The 23499-nt window shown below is 42.8% G+C and overlaps 1 protein-coding gene across 2 annotated transcripts; it reads left to right on the top strand.

Annotated features, from left to right (window-relative positions):
- Positions 1-2364: 2364 nt before the first annotated feature.
- PPP4R3B (protein phosphatase 4 regulatory subunit 3B) lies at positions 2365-23195 on the top strand. Of its 2 annotated transcripts, none has more exons than XM_068425589.1 (16): positions 2365-2794; positions 4053-4108; positions 8996-9094; positions 10676-11296; positions 14263-14340; positions 14723-14839; positions 15757-15873; positions 16152-16283; positions 16692-16794; positions 17497-17538; positions 18016-18174; positions 18831-19000; positions 19543-19682; positions 19875-20059; positions 20598-20722; positions 21514-23195. In XM_068425589.1, the coding sequence occupies exons 1-16, from the start codon at positions 2653-2655 to the stop codon at positions 21607-21609; spliced, it is 2382 nt and encodes a 793-aa protein (XP_068281690.1). In that variant the 5' UTR covers positions 2365-2652; the 3' UTR covers positions 21610-23195. The 2 variants fall into 2 exon arrangements, with proteins under 2 accessions (XP_068281690.1, XP_068281683.1); XM_068425582.1 differs by having other exon boundaries at positions 20520-20722.
- The last annotated feature ends 304 nt before the right edge of the window (positions 23196-23499 follow it).

The following is a 23499-nucleotide window of genomic DNA, read 5'->3' as shown; positions in this document are numbered from 1 at the left end:
GCTTTCTCTGCATCTTACCATGCAGAGATTCAGATGTATTGCTTTCCTGGTCTTGTATTCTGGAGTGACATTTTTCCACAGAGGTCATTGATTTCATGCCTGGAGAGGTCACAGATTTATTTCACAGCTTAAGCAGAGAAATAGTTTTTCATGCCAGTTCTGTCTCGTGTATCTCCTACTGCTTCTGTAGCTGTTCATCGTGATGGATAAGAATTTGCCCCACGATATTCTGCTGTGGTTTCTTGCTGTTCTGCGTATCTGGAGAAGTACTGCATTTAATCTTGAGTAGGAGAGGTCATGCTTAGTTTTATGCCCTTGGTTTGAAGAGCTAAAGCCACATGCATGGAAGTCTTTCAGAGGGGAGAGTTTGTGAGTGAAAGACATCCCAAAGCAGCAATATGCTGTGGCCATTGGGGTTTGTCTTTCTTTTTGTGTGTGTTCTTTTTACTGAGCTTTTGCTGGGGCAGAAATGTGCCCAATGTGTAAAACCTTGAGGGGATCAGGCCATGTAATGCAGAAAAGGCCGCTGACATGTAGTGAGGAAGGCTTGTGTGGAACCCAACTGTAAACTGCTTAATGTGATTCTGAAACCATGGTTGGGTGAAACCACTAATGTAACGTGGCGTTTTGTACAGTTACAGACTTATTTATTCATAATGATATGATGCATGTATCCTAACGTGTGTTCCTATACTGTATACAGCTAAAGATAAGTGTGTGTGGTAGTTCTCAGAGGTGTATCTGACAGTTGCCGTTTTCTGCAAAGAAAACTCGTGGTTGTGTGTCTTCAATGGCCCCTGTTAAAAAGTAAAACGAGGGCTTGATTGGGGTTGAACCCTAGTTCTGCAGAACCCCCTTAAGGGTGCTTCTCTGAACCTTTCTTAGGGGAGGGTTGTTCTGCAGGTGTTAAATAGGCAGACTGGCCAGTCCTCAGGCACGTGTGGCCGCCACTGAAGGAATGTAAAAGACTTTTCAGCTGTTCAGCTACACCAAAGCAGCTGTCTGAAAACTGCACCAAGCAGTGGTCAGTGGCTGTCACATACTCAGTGTGCTGAATGATGGTAAATCTTAGAGGAGGCCTGTTACAATGAATGTAAGAGCAAAAGCTGAGTTAAATGTTACACAGATGTCAATTTTCTAAATCTGCCTAGAGAGTGTTTTTTCTAATGTATGGAAAAGTTGCACATAGTTAGTTACAGTGGTGTATTCTATAGTAAACGTTTTCTTTCCCTTCATCTGGAACAAGATTGAATTTACACCAGAGAGCTGCCAGTCTTGTAAGTAAGAGCTATACCGGTGTAACTGCTTTTGCCATTAGGCAAGAGCTAGAAAAGTCTTGCTTTGTCTGGGAACGAGACACACCCTGGTCTGGGGAGCACTTGCCCTCCCATCTCCCTTCCCCTTCCTAGCCTGAAAGATTTTGTTCTGAGACTCTTTGAGGCTTCCCCTCCTCCCCAAAGTCCCTGCTGTTTCTCACAGCTTGACTTCTTGCACGCTTTTGTGTCCTTTTCCCGTATTCCCATGCAAACGCTGAAATGTAATTATTTTTTATTATTATTCTTAGTACAGAGGAAATCTGTAGCTGGTTTTTAGGATGGAAAACTAAGATTTAGAGACTCCACAATGCCTGGCAAGCGGTCTGTCTTAAATTGTATAGTGTTTCTAAGGACTAATTAAGCATGTTTCTTTCATTGAGAAGCTTCACAGAACAGCTTCAACTTTGGTTTTGCTTTTGAGCCTTCTATACAGCTGTACAAAGCTAAACGTACGGTGAGGTCTAGTCTTTGCTGTGGTAAAGGGTTAGAGCGGCTAAAGGAGATGCCACAGAATCATTTTGCGATGTGAGGGAAACCTTCCCTTCCAAAGCTTTAACTGTAGGCCCTGCGTGAGCTGCAAGCTGGGTTATTGCAGCACGGGCTGGTCCTAAACCTTACCCTGGCCTGGATGTGGAGCTCGCCCATCACTTTGCCTCATGGCGGTGGCCCTTTTCCACACACGCGAAGGCGGGATGCTTTGTGCTCGTACCAGCTTTTAGGAAAGGCTTTAAAAAAAAAAAAAAAAAAAAAAAATATTTAAGCTTTTTTTTTTTTTCGCGTGTCGAGCAGAAGCTGTAGGCAGCGTACGGCCGAGAAATGCAAATACAGGCGCATGTGACTGAAGACAGGCGCGATCCTGCTCCCCCTTCCCCGTTCCTGCCCCCACCGCTCCCCGGGGCGCTGAGGGGCTGGGGCGGGCCCTGCTCTGCCCTGCCCGGCCCGCCCCGCCCCGCCCGCGGCCGCCGTCCCGTCGGCGGCGCGGTGGCAGCTGCCGGCCGCCGTAGCCCCTGCGAGGGGAGCCCGTGGCCGGGCGGGGAGGGAGGGGAGGAGGGAGAAAGGCGGCGAGAGTCGGGTTACAAGATGGCGGCGGCGCTGCGGTAGCTGCTGAGGCGGCGGAGCGGCGCCAGCGAGGGCCCGAGCCGGGGCGCGGCGTCGCTCTCTCGCGGACGGGGAGCCATGAAAAGCGGCGCGTTAAAGGCCCCGCCGTGCCCCTGAGCGGCCCGGCGGCCCCGCTTCCCTCCCCACCCCCCGCCCTCGCTCCATCGCCCCCCGGAGGCGGAGCGGGCCCGGGCCTAGGCCCGGGGCCGGCGCGGAGGCCCGAGGCCGGGGCTGCACCATGTCGGACACCCGTCGGCGGGTGAAGGTCTACACCCTCAACGAGGATCGGCAATGGGACGACAGGGGCACCGGGCACGTCTCCTCCACCTACGTGGAGCGGCTGAAGGGGATGTCGTTGCTGGTGCGCGCCGAGTCGGACGGTGAGAGCGTGGCCGGGGCTGCGCGGAGGCCTAGGCCGCCCGTCGCCGGGCCTCCTCCCCTCGCTCCCCGCCGCCCGGGCCCTGCCGCGCAGCCCGCCGGGCTCCGGCCGGCTCCGGGCTCCGGCCGGCTCCGGGCTCCGGCCGGCTCCGGGCTCCGGCCGGCTCCGGGCTCCGGCCGGCTCCGGGCTCCGGCCGGCTCCGGGCTCCGGCCGGCTCCGGGCTCCGGCCGGCTCCGGGCTCCGGCCGCCCTCCCTGCCCCGCTCCCTAGCGCTGACACCCGCCGCAGCCCTCGTTGGCTGCTGTTGCCTTCCCCCCACCTCGCATTTACCAGGGGAGAGCCCAGAGGATTATTATTTATTTTCCCCCCCTTTCTTTCCTTTAGCTTGCGGCTCCCTCCCAGGTTTCCTTCCCCCGATGAGTCGCCGCAGTGTTTACCACCGTGGCCCTAGACTTTCCCCCTTCCACTTGCCCTAGCCGGCTGCGTCTCTATGGGCTGAACAGAGATGAAGTTGTTACATGTGGCGACATCTTGTTTGCTTTCAGAGTAATTTTGTTCACTTTTGAAGTGCTTTTTTCCTTCCCTTCTTGCTACTATAAAAACTTGGGTGTTTTTTCCCCTAGAAACTCACTGATTGTGTTCTGAAGTGACCGAGTTGTGTAGCGTTCCTCATGTTTTATTGCACTTTAAAGTCACCTTAAGGGTCTCCCTTGGAAGGGGGAGGGTACAGGCTTGCCACTTTGTCAGCCGACAGGTGCTAATGTGCTAAATAAACCACCTAAGACTGGTATAAATTACTCTGTAGCTGTTGCCAGGATACATACACTACTTACATACACAAGATAAAGTCCCTGGGTTTATAGTATGTGGATGATTCACTTCTGAAGGACAGTTGAAGGAAATAAAAGCAACTGGCCCACGTGGCTCCTGTGGGCAAAAACATTTTTATGCTGGGCAGCGTGTTACCTGCTGCAAATTTGTACAGATTTAAAAAACAGCCCTTAAACGAGCTACTTGTCACACAAGGTTTCAGGAGAGAAGAGTGCTACAGAGAATTTTTAATATGGATATTTGTGTTGAATTTTGTCTTACCTGGCTTGTTTTAGGGAATTATCTTTAAAGATGATGGTTCTCCTAGGCTTTCTGAAAGATATGGATTAAGTTGAGCATATGTTGGCTGGCACGTGGGCGGTCGTTGTAAGGCACGTGGAGATGTTTATTTTGTTAAACTCAGTAAATATCTCTTTATACCTTTTTCAGGTTCACTACTGTTAGAATCGAAGATAAATCCAAATACTGCGTATCAAAAACAGCAGGCAAGTATTACTGCTAGAAGTCTGTAGGTGCTATAGTACTTCATGTTCTAGAAATTAAAATGTGGGTCTCCTAAAAAACCCTCTTGGACTTCAGGCTTTGAAGAGAATATATTCAATTTGGGTAAATATTGAACTCATTACAAGAAAAATAGTTAGAAACATAGATGTGTAACTTTGTCTCCCATCCCAGGCGGTAGGAGATGATTGCTGAATTAGGCAGGGGAAACGTTGGCCAGCTCTGTTACAGTGTATTTACGTCTTGAGTTCTAGAAATACCAGGAAGGAATTTGGCTTTGTGGGACTTCTTTCATTGTTGCTGTTTAGTTTTTGGTTTTGTTTTAAGCCTTGAAAACTTCTGCTATCCTAAGCTAGCAGGTGGTGAGACGACTTTGCACAGTTGCCCTTCCTGGGGGTAAACCTTCTGCGAAACAAAGAAGTAGAGACAGTTGGGAGCTATGTTAATAGGTCATTTTTGTTTAATCCCCTAAAAAAAATTTGCTTACTAAATCTCTTTTATCGCTTTTACTGCTTTTTCCTTTTTCTGTATTAATTTTTGGTGTCTGCCTACATTGTTCTCATGGTTATTACTGGGGTTTTTCTGTCTGTTCCTTTGTTCTACAGTAGATTCTCTGTTCCTCTTGTTCAGTGTTTTTATACCGCTCTTCATCACTATGTTATCCAGAAGTGTTTCAGCACTACAGAACAGTGATTTTTGTTGTTCCTAAATCATGAAGAGAGACATCTTTAAGGATTTTATTTGTTCTAATTTTTTTTTTTTCCCCTCAGCAGAAAGGTGACAAGTTATTGTATGAAAATTTGAGGAAAGAGACTTTCATTTAGCTCCTGAGCACAGACTGCCTGACTTTAGCTTAGGAGCACGTTGGAGTCTTGGGCCAAGCTTTTCGTAAGGCTCTATTTTCAGTGGTTTTCACTTCTCACTCATTAAATATTGGTGGTTTTAGTCAGGTGGATGACGATCGTAGGCTTTCCTTGGGCAGGCCACGCTGAGGAAGGAGGAGGGTCTTCACAGAGCTCTGCAGGGTTCTGAAAGTCAAGGGCCTTGAACTGCTTCCTGCTTAGTAGACGAAACTAATACATAATGAAATACAAATGCAGATTATGTTGCTGCGAAGTTTTAAATTGCTTCCTTCTGCAGCCTGTTTTCTGAAACTACACGACTGATTATTTGAAAGCTGCCTTAATTGGTAGCAAAGTTTCAAGTGACTTAAATAGCTTTTGTTGTCATTTTTTCTTGTGGAAGTCTTTGTAGATTGTAGTTTTGAAAAACTTGGGCTGAGGTTTATTTTGGTTGGCTTTTATTACTGATTCTAATGCTTTTATGTCCTCGTGGCTGAAAGTGTTGGCTTCACTGTTCACTCTTTCGAAGAAGTTTGGTTTTGAGTTTTGGGGTGTTTATTTTTAAGAGAAATAATGATTGGTGATTTCCAGAGTCAGGTTCTAGGTTTGTCTAACCTCTGAAATCATACAGCTTTTAGTTGACAGAGCTTTGTACTCAAGTTTTACGTGCTTCCTTCTGAGTAGAGTAGCAAAGAGCAGACCTTAACGTAGCATCCCCATGCTTCTCAGTTCATGAGATTTCAGTCTCCTCTCTAAAAGACTGTAGTATTCAAACCTGGGCATCTCAGGAGCAGATCCTTGTTAGAAATGGTGGAAAGATTTAGGTAAAATGTTTTGATTAACCAGAGAGGAAGAGAGATGGTCTTTCCTCAGCATCCCTACTTGAATGTTGAAGTCTGTTGTGTAGGTAGCGTGAAGACTTGGAGGCTGTACGATCTGCCCAGGGCAGATGCTTGTAGGTGAAGGGCAGCGTGGAGGAGAGCGCTCTCTTCCACTTGCTGGAGTTCGGTTGCAGATTTTGAGTAAGGCGCTGATCACCTTGTGTTTGGGGAGAGCCCAAGATGGTCCAGCTTGATGAAAGGAAACATGCCCTGCCTCCACATCTGTCTTCATATAAACTACTTGAATGGACTGACAGGATGGTTGTCGCTGAAGTTGTGACTTGCATAACAACGTTGTGTGAAAAAAGAAAACCAACTGATTTTTGGTTGCTGTGCCTCAGTCTGTGACTCCCACTATTGCACTGTTTGTGCTCAGTAGTACTCTAACTGTTGCCTAACCGTGACCAGGGCAGGCCTGTTACCTGCCTTCTCGAGTCGTGTTTGTGGTCACCAGCTTTCGTGCAGAACTCAGTTCTGTCAAGGTGTTAGGCATACTATAGCCATGATCTCCTTCTCAAGAGAAACAGGACTTGGATTGGACATAGGTGCCAGGCTGCTTAGCATACAACATGAAAGAATCTCTTATTTTGTGTATGCAAAGAACATGAGAGCCTGAAGAGCTTTAGATCCCCCTGGATTTTGGGGCGTAGGCTTTGAGAGTTACACACCTCCACTGGACACCCCGTGTTGGCCAAAGGGCAGGGTCAGATGTGTTCTGGAGGCTCTAGCAGTTTAAAAAGTTGTTACCACACCCATTTGTTGTTCCACGCTCTGCTTGAGGTCACTGTTCCCTGGCGAAACTGGCAGAAGAGCCTGTCTTCAGCGAGAAATGAGGTGGATCTGTTCGTGCGCTTTGTTCCTCCACCTCCTCCAGCGGTAATTCGGTTGCATGGCTGTAAGAATTAAACCGCTCCAGAAATCCTTACTCTGAACGCTGCCTTCTGATGTTAACTCTCCTTTAGGTGCACTCTATCTCCAGATCTGAGATGAAGAATGCGTGCAAGTATTGTCTTTTGCACAGAGTTGCCATCACTTGTGTGACAACAGAGCAAATTACTTGAGGGAAATCAGAGTTACCCAAGGCCGGGATTTAACACATGTCCAGGGGTGCTGTTAAAAGCCAGCCTGAGCAGTTGCTGGGGGACTTCTTCCCTCCTCTTCCATGCCAGCAGGAGTATTCGTGTTACTGTGTGACACGTTAGGCATAGGAATTGATGCAATTGAAATACCTCTTTTTGCTTGATTAATTTTTATCGGCGTGTGTTCCCTGTCTGGTTCACTGTACAGCACGCTCGTGCTGGCGTAGGAGGGAGATGAGGGGCCGGTGCAGGAGCAAGGAGAGGTGGAGTAGCAGGCGTTGTACCAACTAGTACCGGCACTGAAGAGGGGTTTGAACTACTCTCTTAGTTTAAACTGTTGTTCTGAATTAACCTCTTCTTTTGTTTGTCTTATATTGTTTGAGAGAATGAAGGAACGTTGCTGTTGCTAGTTGACAGAGCAGCACTGCGGGTGGGAGGGGTAGTCTCTCGCAGCAGCTAGGCCTGGGAGATGTCTGTCTGTGGTCTTCGTGGGTTGGCTTAGGTCGTGCAAGAAGTGTACGCCAGATGAGTAGATTTTGTGTTGGTATTGGACAGTTACGTTCTGATGAAACTATCTTTCAGAAATACTCTTGGAGAAACATAACAATTGCTGTGTGTGGGCAGTACAGATTGAAACAAGGACCTTTCAGTAACTCAAGGATTCTTACACAATTTTTGGGTGCAGTCTCTATGGATGCATGCAGTCGTTTCAGTTACTGCACTGTAGCTCTTACCTGAATCCTTCTGGGCTATGGATAGGACTTCTTCATGTGTGTGGCCTTCATTGTTTGCCGAGGCACCTCTGAGTCTCACCTCACCTGGAAGTGTATTGATCTGGAGCGTCAGGGCATCAGTAATGTCACAGAACATCCCAAGATAAAACATTTCAGATTTTGAGTTCTGTATCAGCCATAAAATTGTACTTAAGAATTCTTATTTTTTTATTAATCTCTAAAATAGAACCAGCTCAGGGAGCTGATCAGTCTTCTCCGTTCCCACAGTCGACAATTATTATTTTTTCCTTGAAGCCCAGCTCAACTGCTCACTCTAAAATGGCACGCTGTAAACAGAGCGATCCAGCTGTCCGTGCGCCGGAGATGGGGGGGGACAGCTGGAAGCAAAGCCCGTGTCAGCTATATGCACCATTTGCACACGTGAATCGGAGCCTGAAAACAGGGAGGCTGCCTGTTAGTGTTTGTGACTGTAGGACAAAAGTGCAAGTGTAATATAGGGCACTGCAGTATAAACAAACAACTCTCATGAGCAGCATCAAAATGATAGTGAAATGAGCTCAGGTCTTTCCAGAAAGGGAAAACTTTGTTTCCTTAAATACATAAAAACGAGAAAGGGGAAAAAAAAATTGAGCTTGTGTGAATGCCGTTGGTTGTAGTGCAGCCTGTGATGATATTTTGGGAGAAGGAAGCTGATCTGTTGGTAAGCATTTGTCAACGATGTTGCTGTAAGTAAAAGATGTTGTGCTAAACTTTTTTTCAGTTATCTCTAAGCCAGTCAGATGTTTGTTTGGGTTTGGTTGCTGAGCTTAAAGATATGCTTTGAATATTTTGTTTACAGTAGAAGTGGTATGTCTTTTAATTCAGAGAATAATATTTTAACGTTAGTTAGGTGTTATTTCTCACGTTGCTAAGGCTGTGTTAAACCCTTTCTGAGGAGGAAACACTGTAATCTTGGTTTTTGGTTTCTACTTTATTAAATATGAAAAGACTTAAATTGTTATATTGCAGGTTTTCTTAATCTCTTACAATGTGTGCATTCCCTTTTCAAGGCTCTTGGCTCAGAAGTATGTCGCAGAAAAATGCAATTATAAGTTTTTTGGATATGAAAAAAAGTATATTTAAATATATACTATGTAATGTAGTGGTCATAAAACAGCAAAAAAGAAAGGTGATGTCCCTTCTGGCAGAACAGGTGGTTTAATCTTTGTGTCTTACATTCTTTTTTGACAAGTATAACTTTAATGAAAATTATTTCATCTTTAGATATATGACTTAACGGCATACAGATTAATATGTTTCAGAAATAAATGGTGGTTTTCTTTTTGTCTTAAACAGGACACCCTGATTGTTTGGTCAGAAGCAGAAAACTATGATTTAGCACTGAGTTTTCAAGAAAAAGCTGGCTGTGATGAAATTTGGGAAAAAATCTGCCAGGTACAGTTAACTTTAAATATTCTGTTTCTTCCAGAATTAATTTTCTGTGACTTCGTGTACTTGTGGGGTAATTTTTAAACCTGCTTGTAAAATAAGCACATACTCGTCATCATTTTCTGTGGCTTTTCTGTGCAGTATTTTTAAGTTGTCACTATTTAGAACACAATTTGTTGCTTTCCTAATTGAATTTCGTGCTTTTGAAAAAGCAGTGCAATGATGAAACTCAAGTGCTAGGCATTTTAGGGTTGGTTTTTTTTGTTTGGGTTTTTTAATTAAAAAGGGGAACAGCAGAGTGACATGTTTTAATTGTCCTTCTCCCAGGCAGCCTTAGGGAGCTGGCTTGTGGAGTGCAGTGGAACTGAAAACGTGTTGTAATGCATAAGGAGCTGGATGTTTCCCTGTGAGAGACAAAGAGGTGGCACTGCTGTGTGAGCTCACATATCTCAGTGACCTTTTTTCCATCAAGACCTGAGTCTCATTGACCATTGATGTCTTATGGATATTTTGATCTTCATTGTTTTATTACAAAACAGTTTAGATTTTATACTTTCGAATCTGGAAGTAACAAGTCAGTGGAGTTGCACCTATGTGTACTTGAAAGAAGAAACCTAGGCTTTCATGTTGGAATTTATCATAACCTTCTCAGATTTTGACATGGTGCAATGTGAAGTGTTAACTAAAGAAACACAGAACTCAGACTTCCTGGCAGTTTCCTTTGAACAAACTAGACAATTTAGATGCATTCTTAATCTTAGCATGTTTTGGGGTATAATGTCTTCTCGGCCAGTTCTGAAGTGCTGTTGTTGAAAGGAACTCATCCTAGTAACTGCGAGTATATGCGTCTAATAAATAGTCCAGGTTTTAAATAGGTTTGAAATTGGAGCTGAGCTGATGACCAGCCTGAGAGGGAGGTCTTCATGTGTTCTACCAATGTAAACCGTTAGCCTTAGGCTCTTTCATTAGATTCCAGAACTCTTCCCGCTTTGTCCTTGGAGACTCTTGCTTGGAGACTCCTTGGAGACTCTTGCTTGGAGACTCCTTGGAGACTCTTGCTTGGAGACTCCTTGGAGACTCTTGCTTGGAGACTCCTTGGAGACTCTTGCTTGGAGACTCCTTGGAGACATGTGATCCTTTGTGAGGCAATGGAACTGGATCCAGCAGGGCAACGAAAAGTATAGGATGCCTGAGAAGACCGGGGAGAGGAGTTAGAGGGGTGGAAGGGAGGTACAGAGTGGGACACGATGGCTTTTCTCTTCCGTTGTCCATTTTGGGTATTTGTGAAGTTTTCCTGCCTTTATTTTTGGTCTTTTTGTTATGTTTCACTTAATGTTGGTATGGCTGTGGGCTCTTATGATGAGTTTAAGGCTGAAAAGGTTTTGTTACTCCCTTTTAATATTTTGTGCTTGTCTCCAAGGAGCTTCAGACTTCTTGGCTGCACAGTTGCTGTTAGGGTTTGGTTTGGTTTGATTCAATTTTTGACAAATGTACTATTGAGGGTAGTGGTAGTGACTGCAGAATTTAGAGGCAGCAAACTTTTTGTGGTTTGGGCTGAGACAGTAATTGTGCACTCTCTCTTCTCAGGTTCAAGGCAAGGATCCTTCGGTGGAAGTCACACAGGACCTAATTGAGTCAGAAGAGGAACACATAGAAGAAATGCCTGAAACTAGTCCTTTGATCGACCTTCCTACTTGTGAACTCAACAAACTTGAAGAGATTGCTGACCTAGTTACCTCTGTTCTCTCCTCGCCCATCCGTAGAGAAAAGCTAGCGCTGGCCTTGGAGAACGAAGGCTATATTAAAAAACTACTACAGCTTTTCCAAGTCTGCGAGAATTTAGAGAACACCGAAGGCTTACATCATTTGTATGAAATTATTAGAGGAATTTTGTTCCTCAACAAAGCAACTCTGTTTGAGGTGATGTTTTCTGATGAGTGTATTATGGATGTTGTTGGATGCCTTGAATATGATCCTTCGTTGGCTCAGCCAAAACGGCACAGGGAGTTCTTGACCAAAACAGCAAAATTCAAGGAGGTTATTCCTATAACAGACTCTGAACTCAGGCAAAAAATCCACCAGACTTACAGGGTACAGTATATTCAGGACATCATCTTGCCGACACCATCTGTTTTTGAAGAGAATTTTCTTTCTACCCTCACTTCCTTTATTTTCTTCAACAAAGTTGAGATTGTCAGTATGTTGCAGGTAAGTGGTTTTTAATATGGTACAGATGGATTATGTTTAGGTGCCTCTAGCTGTAGTTTCAAAATTGATTACAGCTCTGTAACACGGTGTGAGTTAATCATACGTGCTTTTATTTGCATAATGTTTTGAATGCTTCCTCTTATTTCTGATAGCTTTTATTTTGTATTTTTAAAATGGTAGATTTCAGGTGAGTATTTTAATACTTTTTAATGGGTTGTAAACAGCTTAAGGTTCTTGATTCACAGGTAACAAACACGTTTTGAGCTGTTTTTGTGTAGATATTGAGGGAACATTATTTATCAGGGACAATTGTGACATCTTTGTAACAAGTTCTGAGTCTGTGATTCAAAAGAGCACATTCAGAACCATTCCTGTTACACTACGATTACTTTATGGTACTAATTCCAAATGTTCATGTTGTAGTATAAAGTCAGTAATTCATTGTGTTTTTTCCTTCATACTGGTATCCAAAAGTAATAATTAATAGATAACCAACATGTTCCTATATCAAAAAACTTCCTGCATAGTTTGTAGTCAGAAGCAGGCTTAAAAGTACTTGGATGTGGCACCCAAGCTGGACCATGGAAGAAGCCTTGGTGGAGCTGTGTGTGAACTTCATGGCATTGGGGGTGTATTCAGTTCATATCTTGTGCAAACTAATGGGTGCCAGAGTGGTTTTATTCTGTTTCTGATCTGTGTCCTTAGAAAAATGGTGTGTTTGTGTAGAACAGAACATCTCAAACCTGTCAGTTTTGAGTGTGGATAGTCTGTGTGAAATAGGGAGATGTATTAGGAGAAGAGGAGTAGCTAAAATTGTGGAAAGAGGGATGCTGGAGAAGTAACACCACCATCAGGAGTATTTCTAAAGAATGCAATAGAGAACTGGGAAGAAAATCAAAACTAAATAATTGCATGAATAAGCTTTTGGGCTTCTTTCTACTTTCTTCTTTCTGGTTGAACAGCAGAAAGAAACTAAGAAGTAAATGCCACGTAAAAAATTAATGACTTTGTGTTAAATAAAGATTTGCCTTTTGATTCTTTTGCATATATTACTTTTCAAAAACTAAAAATAAATTCAGTATTATTTGCCTGAGGCCACAGTCCTGTTTCCATTTAGAGGTTGTTAACTCTGTAAAGTTCTTTATTTTTTATTTGGGTTTACTGTACTGAATCTTTAATTGTGCCTTAACAGAAGGCTATGATTACCTCTAGTACTAGTTACCTCTGGTACTCTCTGAGGAAAGTTCTGAAATCCTCTGACAGTTCTTTGCTACTCTGTCCCTGCCATCGTTGCCACAGTAGAGAGAGCATATGGCACATAGGTTTGCCTGTCTCTTCTAAAGACTGTAACTGAGACGTGCATGATGATTTACAAATAATGTTGATACTGGCATCAGCTGAGCTGCCTTGAGAATTACAAACTAAGAAGAAAACACACGTGGAAGAGCTGTTACTGATAGCACGCTTGAGGAGAATTACGTGCTAGTATGGACCTCAGGTTCAGCGCTGGTTTTGCAGTCCCCTGGTGTAAATCAGCTTTTTGTCGTGGCCCCAGAACCCTAAAGCTCCTTGGGGTTTGGTGAACAAATGAGCAGTCACGTTACCCTAAATGCACTGGCAAAGCTCCCCGGGAGGGTGCGGGGCACAGGAGTAACGGAGTGCGTTTGCTGCGGCAGTAAAGCTCCTGTCTGCGTGAGCCTTTGGCTGTCATTCCCGTAACTAAAAATTCTGTGTATGTTAGCCTAATAAAGCACAGAGATTTTAGCAACAGCACACAGAAAAAGAGAGAAGTAAGCACCCTCTACGTGATGCAATGTAATGTGTATATGTATTTATTGGAATGCTGCTATTCTGTTCATGTTTGTTCAATGCATAGGTGAAGTTTATAGAGTTGAATCAGTAGTGATGCATAATTTTGTAATGCTGTAGGATAATGTTAGTATTTGCTTTAAGATTTATATTGTATTTTAAAAGTAACGTTTGATTTGAGAGAATGCCAACGCTATTTTCCATGTGAAGGAGTGCAGAGAGGGCAGGAGATGCCCAAACAGCTGAGAGCTGATGATGTTCACCCTGGTTTTCTTGTACCTCTTGAGTATTAAGTAGTGGTGTAACTGAAATGCTTAACAAGAAGTGAAATGTTGTCCTGCAGATACTTAAATATCTCTTGGTAGTAGAGGGTCTGAATATGAAAAGCAAATAATACTCAAAGTTTCCCAGACTGGAAAAGCTGAACTTCTGCAAGTGGGGGAGCCTGTTGGATTGAGAGGGAGGTTAACAGAGGCTGCAGCACACTGGTGATGTGTTAATCTGGGCACCCTGGCACAGGTGGACTGACAAGATGTGCAGCATAGGTGCAGCATGGCAAGAATGGTCTCCTGGTTGGCAGCTGGTGGTGCAGAGTGTGTGGGCTGCCTCCTTGGAAGGTCACACGCGAGGTGCAGGGAGGGAGCCCCGAACAGACTCTCATTTTCAGTAGTTTTGGTGCACGGGGGTGTGTGGCAAATCATACTGTGAGTATGTGGGGTAGGGCAGAGCTGGAAACCACAGCGGGTGGCGTGGCAGAGAAGGGAAGGAAATGGCACATTCTTTAGAGACTGGTCATTTAGAAGCAGATTTAATAATCGTCAGCTACGCTCAGTGTAACAAATGGTTCTGGTCTCCTGGCCCTGCTTCTGCTGCACAGAATGAGCTCTCAACCAGTACACTGGAAAGGATCCTTCCAAATATGCACTCTTTAATTTCCCTTTTTTGTGAATACAGCATAAGTGTGGAGAGAAAAGGGAAAAAAAAAAGGTTATCTACCAAATGTGCTGATGCATGGTCGTTTCTAACGAGCGAGCAAGTAATTAAGTATCGTAGTTAAGTTTAAATTGTGTTTGACTTTGTGTGGGAGCCAGCAGAGATCGATGCTTTACCTTTTAAGACGCATTGTGTAAGTTGTGTTCTTCTTATGTGTTATGCAGGAAGACGAGAAATTTTTGTCTGAAGTTTTTGCACAATTAACAGATGAAGCTACAGATGACGACAAACGGTGTGAACTGGTAAGTCAGTGGTCTTGGTGGCTCTTTGAATGCTTTAAACTACAGAGATTACGTGGAAATGTTGAAACTGCTCTGCCAGTTCTGCAGTCATTGAGGAATTTCTGTAACCCTGGAATCATTTCCAGCGTAGCTCAGTCTCCATTTATGTACTCGGTAGAAGAGTATTTCTTGTGAGGTAAACTCTGATTTATTTGTTCTTAATAATGGTTTTATTGTTCAGAAAGTACTAGCACTTAATTGACATCGTAGACTTAAATAATACCGTTTTCTAGGAAGGCAGGTACCAGCCAGTACACAAACTCTGATACATATTGTAACAGTTTCCTACTTTGAGAGTTTTCTGAATCAAATACACCTTAAATTATTTTTTCCTTTATGATAGGTTAACTTCTTCAAGGAATTCTGCGCGTTCTCTCAGACGTTACAACCTCAGAACAGAGATGCGTTTTTCAAAACTTTGGCAAAGTTGGGAATTCTCCCAGCTCTTGAAATCGTAATGGTAAGTGAAAATGTAAAGCTGATTTGAGTAAAAGAAAAAAAAAACACGGCCGTTTAACCAGCGTTTCAGCTCTGCTGAGCACCTTTGTGGTGGTTTGGTGGGACAGCCTTGCTCTGCTGACAGTTGAGGTGTGCTGTAACGTTCAGAATCCCAGAGATGCCCACAGTTTTCAGGAGCAGCCTAACTTTATTGCTGCTGTTATTTTTACTTTGCATGATGGAGAAGTCGGTGGTAATTGCGGTCCTGCTGACAATGCAGTGTCAAAATTGAAAGATATTGTCATGTGGCAGCTGACATTAATTCAAGGGGTTTTATATTCTAGAGTAACAACCTATGAACTTACCAAAGGGCACTGACTGTTACGGAAGCGTAAAAGTCCTATAGATGTTGAGTGATTAGATGAACTCTAATCTCATTATTCTTTCCCAGGGCTAGATCAGTCCAGATAGTTCCTGTTACATTAATATTTTAGGCTTAGAAATTATGCAGTTATCAGAGAAAATCACATGCCTTAAGGAAAATTATTAATTCTTGTTATATAACTCTTGTACAAAAATTTTGGTACAAATTAATTTTTATAGTTGGCCCTTTTGTACAAAACCAGTAAACTGTGGGTAACAGGTACAGCATGTTTGCATTGTAGATACTGTAGCAAGGATCACCATATATATGCTTCCTGCATAAATTAGGGCTAACGAATTTGCAGAAATCCTTGCACTCTTTTTAAAGGAGGGAAATAGGGGGGGAAATATTTTGCTCGGGTTTATTTTTTTTCCTATAACTCTGTTACTGCATCTCTCGTAGAAACTTTTGGAATAAAATGTTCTCAAAACTTCCAACTCCCTCTTCTTTGCAGCCTTACTTGGTAATAAATACCAAATGGTTTACTCTAACAAATTGATCTCTTTTTTTATTAGGGAATGGATGATCTGCAAGTTAGATCTGCTGCTACAGATATATTTTCTTATCTAGTAGAATTTAGTCCATCCATGGTCCGAGAATTTGTAATGCAAGAGGCCCAGCAGAGTGACGATGTAAGTAAAAGCATTTAGGGGTTTGTTGTATATACTAGGTTTAGAGCAAATGGAAAAAAAACAGCAAAACAAACCTCTCCAGCACTTGGAATGCAGTTAGCCCAAAACACAGGTAGTAGAAACATGGGGAAAAGTAGATTTAAGATAGAGTTGAGTTCAGATACTGGAGTTCTCAGAAATTTTTCTTTCAATTTTTCAGTTTCACTTTGGTTCTGGGGAAATCATTCCACTGTTGAAACTCTGCTTACGTTGTGGTTTGTTTGGTTTGGTTTTTGCAGGACATCCTCCTCATCAACGTGGTCATTGAGCAGATGATCTGCGATACTGATCCTGAGCTCGGGGGAGCTGTGCAGTTAATGGGGCTCTTGCGTACTCTCATAGATCCAGAGAATATGTTGGCCACAGCTAATGTAAGAAAATGCAACGGGGTAAAGACACTTTACTGTCTCAGCAAAATTAAAAGCCTGGTATTTGTTGCTGTTATTGTGGTTGGAGGATAAAGACAGACATTTTTATTCTTTTTTTGACAATGTTGTGCGGTCTGATACTGAATTCAAACAAGCTAAAAAATAAGCTAAAACTTCCATTAACTTTTGATAATCGAAGGTATGTGTATGTGGCATTGTGCAAGTGTTTATTGAATAAATAAATAGATCTTATTTGAGTGAAGATAAAGTTGCAGGACCAACCAAAAAGACACAGGCAGACCCGAGGGAGTTGATAGAATTATTTGTAGGCTGTCTTTTATGTTGCTACTGTGCCTTATTTAAAAGGAAGTACACAAATGTGCGTATTTAATAAAGTTTTATTTGTTTCAGAAAACGGAAAAAAGTGAATTTCTCAATTTCTTCTACAACCATTGTATGCATGTTCTTACAGCACCGCTTCTGGCTAACACATCAGAAGATAAATGTGAAAAAGGTAATAGTATTATTTATTTATTTTCCCCTCCTTTGAGTGTTGTAATGTTTTCAAGTGACTGGCCATCCTGGTGACAGCAATAAGCCTGTGGTGCAAGCTGGGAACACGCTGAGAACTGTTGTTCCCCCAGTGATGTGGGTTCTGTGGGCAGAAGTTTTTTATAGCCCTTTACTGCAGCATCGAATGATACTGGATCTTCATGCTGTGCTTTGTAAAACATGTATCTGCTTGATGTTAATTGTACACGAGTTTTAAGATTATAATTTCAAACCAATATGTATTTGGTAAAAACATTTCTTTCATCTTACCCATCTTCTCATATTAAGTGTTATGTCAAAAAAATGTTTTGTGCATTTTGTACGAAAATAAAGCTTGTAGAGTATCTGTAGTGCTCATTTTATAATATTATTTGAAAAATTTAGAATAGGCACTTTCTTTTGGTCTAGGTAGGAATAATATTCCTAAGTATTAGATTACATATTTTCACCTAGTTGAATTTGAAACTTTGTAATGTAAATTGAATATAGAAATCTCATCTGGCACGTGTTCTTGCTGTGTGGTTTCTTTCCCTATAGCTTACAGAAACTTTTCCTTTGATGAGAAGTTTGAACAGCTGGTAGGATTGTTTATCCCCATCTGTTAAATACTTACAGTGCTTTGAAAACCTTTTTCTGATTTTTGTTTTTATTTTCTCTTTATCAGATGCAGTAGTTGGGTCCACTAAGAGTAATACAATTTGTCCTGGTAAGTTTTAATTGACCTTGAGTTTTGAAACTTGTATGAATGGAAGAGAATAAATATTTCAGTGGGAAGGGACCTACAGTGATCCTCTAGTCCAACTGCCTGACCACTTCAGGGCTGACCAAAAGTTAAAACGCTGTGTATGGGTTTTTAATTAAAAAAAACCAAGTTAGGTATGTCCATATTTTATTTTTTTTAATTAATTTGTATTTATTTATTTTTAAATAAATTTTTATTGTAATAGCTGTGGGTGCTTTGATCCTGGAAGAAGTCCCTCTGCCAATTCAGAGTGATTTCTGTGATGGGGGGAAGCCAAATTTGTGTGTGTTGTTTTGCTGTGACCCAATGTCCCGCTGCCTAAAGCATCCACTCAAAACATGTCAGGAACTGTGGCGGCAGCTGGGCTTGGTGATGGTTGGGTGCAGGACAATACTTTTCTTTTTTTATTAGTAAAACTTAAGGTATTAATTTTTCTCATAGATAATTATCAAACGGCACAACTACTTGCCTTAATTTTGGAGCTGCTTACTTTCTGTGTGGAGCACCACACGTATCATATCAAGAATTACATTATGAACAAGGATCTGCTAAGAAGAGTGCTGGTCTTGATGAATTCAAAACACGCATTTCTGGCCTTGTGTGAGTACAGAGCTGTTGTGATGTCCTTCTTCAAGGCTTTGTATGTACTGTGTGGAGTGTGTACGAGTAGAAGTGTGTACTTAAATTCAAAATTCATGTTGATTTCCTATTTATTACTGAGTAGCTGTTAAGTAATTTTGAAAAAAAGGTAGCAGATGTTTGTTAATGTAGACGTCGGAGGAGAATTGTTGTATCTTTAAGTCCACAGTGATCCTTGCAAGTCTTTATGACAGCGAGGATTGTTTGTGATCAGCTAATTTAGATGCAAATACTGCCATATCTTAATAACATCATAATGCTCCTTGTGGAGAGTGAATGAGATACTCTGAACCATGGTATTTAAAGAGTAGGGGCTGGTTCTGGGAGGTGCACACAGAAAAGCACAGGAATGAGCTAAAAAAGTTCACGTGTGCTAAAGTTTCTTGCTGCTGTGTTTCAAAAAGACATTAATGGACGCTGATCACATTCAGATACCCAGGGAAGTGACAGAATGAGCGCAAGGTTACCTGTCAGCAAATCTCTTCTGAACTTTCAGAAAGTGCTTTTTAATGCTCCTGGTTTGGGGCACATCTTCCTCTCGGTAACATCTGCTTTGTTCAGTTCTTTCCAAGAGAAGCAGGCATGTAGTTACTGAATTCTTGAATTTCTTCATGTAGGTGCTCTTCGCTTTATGAGGAGGATAATTGGCCTAAAAGATGAATTTTATAACCGTTATATCACCAAGGGAAACCTGTTTGAACCAGTTATAAACGCTCTGTTGGATAATGGAACTAGGTACAACCTGCTCAACTCTGCTGTGATTGAGCTGTTTGAGTTCATCAGAGTGGTAAGTTCAGCAGCTGCTTCAGCTCTTGCACGGCTGCGGCATCTCAGGTAGAAACACACAATGAGAAAGTTTCCCATGAAATAGTGTGTTAGTACTTAAAATCACAAGTAAAAATCACGTAGATAAATATAGCTTTGCCACTGGCAGCGTTGTGGGAACGGCGTGTGTGGACAGGACAGGCAGGAGCACAGAGTGCTGCTGTAGTTATTGAGGACTAGAAAGAGCTAAAACTTGTGGGGCGCAGTTAAGCTCCTGTTTTTCTCAAGAAGGTTTAATCCTAGAGAGTGTGTCATGGTTTAATCAAACTGTCACAAATAGAATTGGGACAGGACTGACTACACTGTCCATTTATATGCGCAATTTAATAATTATTTCTAGATTTCGGCTTTTTTATTAAAGAAAAATCTGATGGCTTCACATTTGTTCTTTACAATAACGTTTTGACTCTGGACAATGAATCAGTTTTAAAACTGAACGCTAAAGCTTTCTGAACTTTGGCGTGTTAATGTTTGAGACTGAAATACTGGTTTGTTCTTATGCAGGAAGACATTAAGTCCCTTATTGCACATATAGTTGAAAACTTCTATAATGCACTTGAATCTATCGAATATGTTCAGACATTCAAGGGATTGAAGACAAAATATGAGCAAGAAAAAGACCGACAAAACCAGAAACTGAACAGGTATGACCCAGTTCATGGGTTCTGAGACTTCTGAATGACGTTACATAGTCTCCTTGCTGCTGGGTGGGTGGTTTCTTTCCTAGAGGGCAGAAAAGCAGAAGGCTGGGCTCGGGGTGGGGTTTCCTTCTTGATCCCTGGCTGAGTCTGAAACAACAGGCAAAACTTGACCCGCTTGTCGCGTGTCTCTTGCAGTGTCCCGTCTATATTGCGTAGCAATAGATTTCGCAGAGATGCCAGAGCCTTGGAGGAGGATGAAGAAATGTGGTTCAATGAAGACGAAGAGGAGGAAGGTGAAGCTGTTGTACCTCCGGTTGAGAAGTCAAAACAGGAGGATGATTTTCCAGATAGCTATGAAAAATTTATGGAAACTAAAAAAGGTATTGACTCCATTTCAGCACTGGAAGTGCTCTGCGCCGGGTGTGTGGAGTGGCGTGTGAACAGCAGCTGCTTGTGCTCGCTGTCGTCAGCAGGAGTAAGGGTATTGCGTGTAATTAAGTGATGAATTACTGAGGTGTCTCTGCAAGCTAGTTTGGGGTTAAAATAACGAGTTAAATTGCTCCAAACGCACATCTAGTTTAAAGGACATTCAAAAGCAAAACTTGCCATTTACTTGTGTGCGCTGAGTGACCATGTCCCCGTGTCCCCAGGGTCTGTGCTGCACTCAGTGCGAGTGCTGGCGTGCTTTGGGCGAGGTCAGTAGGCGAGCTGTTGAGTTAAACTGGATTAAAAATAAACCAAAAACCAAGAGGTGGCTTTTGCCCTGTGATGATGCTGTGATGTGGATGATACTCCGTGGTGTGCAGCCGATAGTTACGTGTGAAAATGTTTGTTCCTCAGCTAAGGAGAGTGAAGACAAAGAGAATCTTCCAAAAAGGACTTCAGCTGGGGGATTCAAATTCACTTTTTCCCACTCAGCCAGCGCAGCCAATGGTGCAAACGGTGCAAACAGTAAATCCGTGGCAGCTCAGACGTCACCAGCAAGCTCCAACGGCTCCTCCTCCAAGAACGCAACCCTGACCACAGCGGTGGCAGGCACCAAGGTGGGAGAACTTGGACAAAAGTGTGATGAGAGTGTAATGAGCAGTGTAATGAGGCTTTACCGCTTGTAATGCGGTGAGGTTGGCATTAGCCTCTAGGCAGGGCATCTTATTTATGTGTAAACTCATCCAAAGCCCTGTCTAGTTACACTCTTACTAGTTTGGGGGAAGGTTTGAGGAAGGATTTGGTGGGACCAGAGTCTGTTGGTGATCTGGTGGGCACAGTTTTATCTCGCATCTTCTGCCTAATTTAACTGCTCCCAGGCCTTAGCTTTAACTGTTCAGTGCTGTGTGATACACAGAGGAGATTGGGCTTCTCTGAGTTGTGTTAGTGCCACCCTGTCATGGAATTAATCGGTGTTTTTAAGCAGATGAAATGTTATGCCTCATACAGTTGTGCATTATTTTAATCTTTAGCCTGCAGGCTCTGAGAGGCTACAGAAAAGTTTAGCAAAAATGTTCCTGCACACACCTCAGACGTCCCAGCAGGGTGGCTGTGGGGGGGTACGCGGCAGCTCTTGGGACTGGCCAGTCGGGAGCTTCAACAGTGATTTTTAAATGATTCTGAGGCCAGATCCAGAGGAGCGGGGAAGTTCCAGGAGTTGTTTAACCTGGAGGTTCAAAAACATTCACAAGACAAATGGGTCTTTGAATGAAAAAGGCATCAGCAAGAAACCACCCGCAGGCTTGTGTGTCCCGGACAGGCCGGGGGCAGGTTTTGTACTGAAATTGCACATTCCTGGGCATTTTTTTTCAATGTGAGATTTTCTTTTTTTCTTTTTTGTGATTGGCAGGGCAGTCTAGTTGGCCTAGTGGATTATCCTGATGATGAAGACGATGATGAAGAGGAGGAGACCTCTCCAAGGAAAAGACCTCGCCTGGGTTCATAAAAGAAACCAAAACTTTGGAATAAAAACTTTTTTTTATGGGGTTTCAAATGCTGCAACTGTTTTAAGAGCTAAAAAGAATCCGATTCAGAAAGCTTTCTCCCATGAGTATATAAGAGAATACAAGGAGTAGCAAAAGAAACTCAGTGTATCAGCTAGAAAGGGTTAGTTCTGTAAACACAAAGCTTCCAGGAACTTAATATCTTTCTAGTAAGTAAGGAGTCTGCCATTCAGGCTGTCAAAAAAAAAATAAAATTAAAAAAAAAAGTGGGTTAGAATTCACAGAACCTGGATGATGGCTTCTCAGCAAGGAAAGTCTCAGGTGTCGGGAGGGCAGGGGGAGGGAAAGGTATGGTGAACACTTTTTAAAAAATATTGCAGGGTTTCCCCAGTGTTTAACAGAACTAGGAGAAAAAAAAAAATACAAGCTTAAATTTTGAACCCGGTATCTTAATTTTGTAATGGTGCTGTCAGTTGTGTTCTTTTAGCAATGCCTCTTTCAACAAAAAACTTAAGGGAAAACTAACTCTGTTTGCATAAGAACAATCCAGATTCTGGGACCAGTTATTACCAACTAAATCGCATTTCTGGTGGTTGGAGGGAGGGACGCTGCAGTTCTAGTGCATGTTGAGTTGTTTGAAACAGTTCAAAGTCAGTTTTAATTTGTATCTTTCAAGAGGAGGAAATGGAAGCTGGATTCAGAACGGGTGGGTTTGCTTGGTTAGACGTGCAGGAGTATCTCTGCCAAGGAAGGATCGCTTCCACAATCTCTCCAGGAGCTGCTCCCCAAGAGCTGCCGGCTCCACCTCGGGGGAGATGCCGAGCTGAATCCCTTTCTGCGTTGTTCCATTCGCTGTCTCTTCTCGGAGCAGCGAGGTTCAGTGGCGCGCTCGGGGTGGTCACAAGAAACACTACCAGGTTTTTCATAGCCATGAATTTAGCGGCGTTTTAACACCAAAGTCACTTTGGACCAAGGCGGAGTTGTTACTAACAGGACACCGGTCTCTGAGGCAGAATCACCAAGCAGCACCTGCATCTGGGTGGGATCTAAAAGCTGCTTTTTTTAAAAACTAAAAGCACATTCCACGTAGTAGGTAAGCAAACCGCGCCAAACGTGGGTGAGGTGGGTAGAGGCAAACAGCCCAGGTTTTATTTTCCAGAGCAGCAAAGTGAACTGTAAATATTTTAATGTCCGTTTGCCCATACGTGATCTGAGATCATGACGAAGCGAGAGGAGATTTCCCAGTGACAATAAACGTGGCAGCAACGTTAAACTACGAAACCAGCTGCAATCCACCACATAGATCGCTCTTGTAATATGTGTTATGGGTCCATTTCTCTTGGAATAGTTTAAACTGAAGCAGTTTCTCTGTTTTGGAGATTTTTGTAGTTAATTCTAATTTTAGCTATTGTTTGGAAAAAGATGGGCTGTCTGTGTAGATATGAAGTATAGTTTTTTTCCATAAAACAGAAGTTTATTTTGTATTAAAAATACCACTGTACTTGTTTTACACCATTTGTATACATGTGGTGATATTAATGCTGAACTGTAAAATTCAGGAATTAAAATGTGACCCTGTAATTCCATACTTATTGCTTCGGTTTGGTTTGTTGTACATGGTAAGTTAACGGGCTCCAGGCCACCCCAAGGGGACTCTGATGATGAAACGCCCCGTTGGCTCCAAACAGAGGATCCGAGGAAGCGTTTGCTGGTGAAGCGTGGCTGCGGTGTCATCATCACATGCTGGCTCTCCCACTGACCATCATCTGGTTTTCTTCCCGATGAGCTTTTTCTCTCTGTCGGTGAAGATGATCAGCTTCCTCCAGCACCACAGGCGCTACTCGAGCAGCAGTCACACAGTATGTGCCTTCACTAACCCGAGGCTGAAAAAT

This window comes from Nyctibius grandis, chromosome 1, assembly GCF_013368605.1.
Source record: "Nyctibius grandis isolate bNycGra1 chromosome 1, bNycGra1.pri, whole genome shotgun sequence".
NCBI lineage: Eukaryota > Metazoa > Chordata > Aves > Nyctibiiformes > Nyctibiidae > Nyctibius > Nyctibius grandis.
The sequence above is the reverse complement of the archived record's forward strand: the minus strand, read 5'-3'. Positions and strand labels throughout refer to the sequence as shown.

Coding starts and splice junctions, on each gene's coding strand:
- PPP4R3B (XM_068425582.1), top strand. CDS start 2,653: ATGTCGGACACCCGTCGGCGGGTGAAGGTCTACACCCTCAACGAGGAT. Junction 18,175..18,830: donor ACACGCATTTCTGGCCTTGT/GTGAGTACAGAG, acceptor TTCTTCATGTAG/GTGCTCTTCGCTTTATGAGG. Junction 20,723..21,513: donor CAGCGGTGGCAGGCACCAAG/GTGGGAGAACTT, acceptor TGTGATTGGCAG/GGCAGTCTAGTTGGCCTAGT.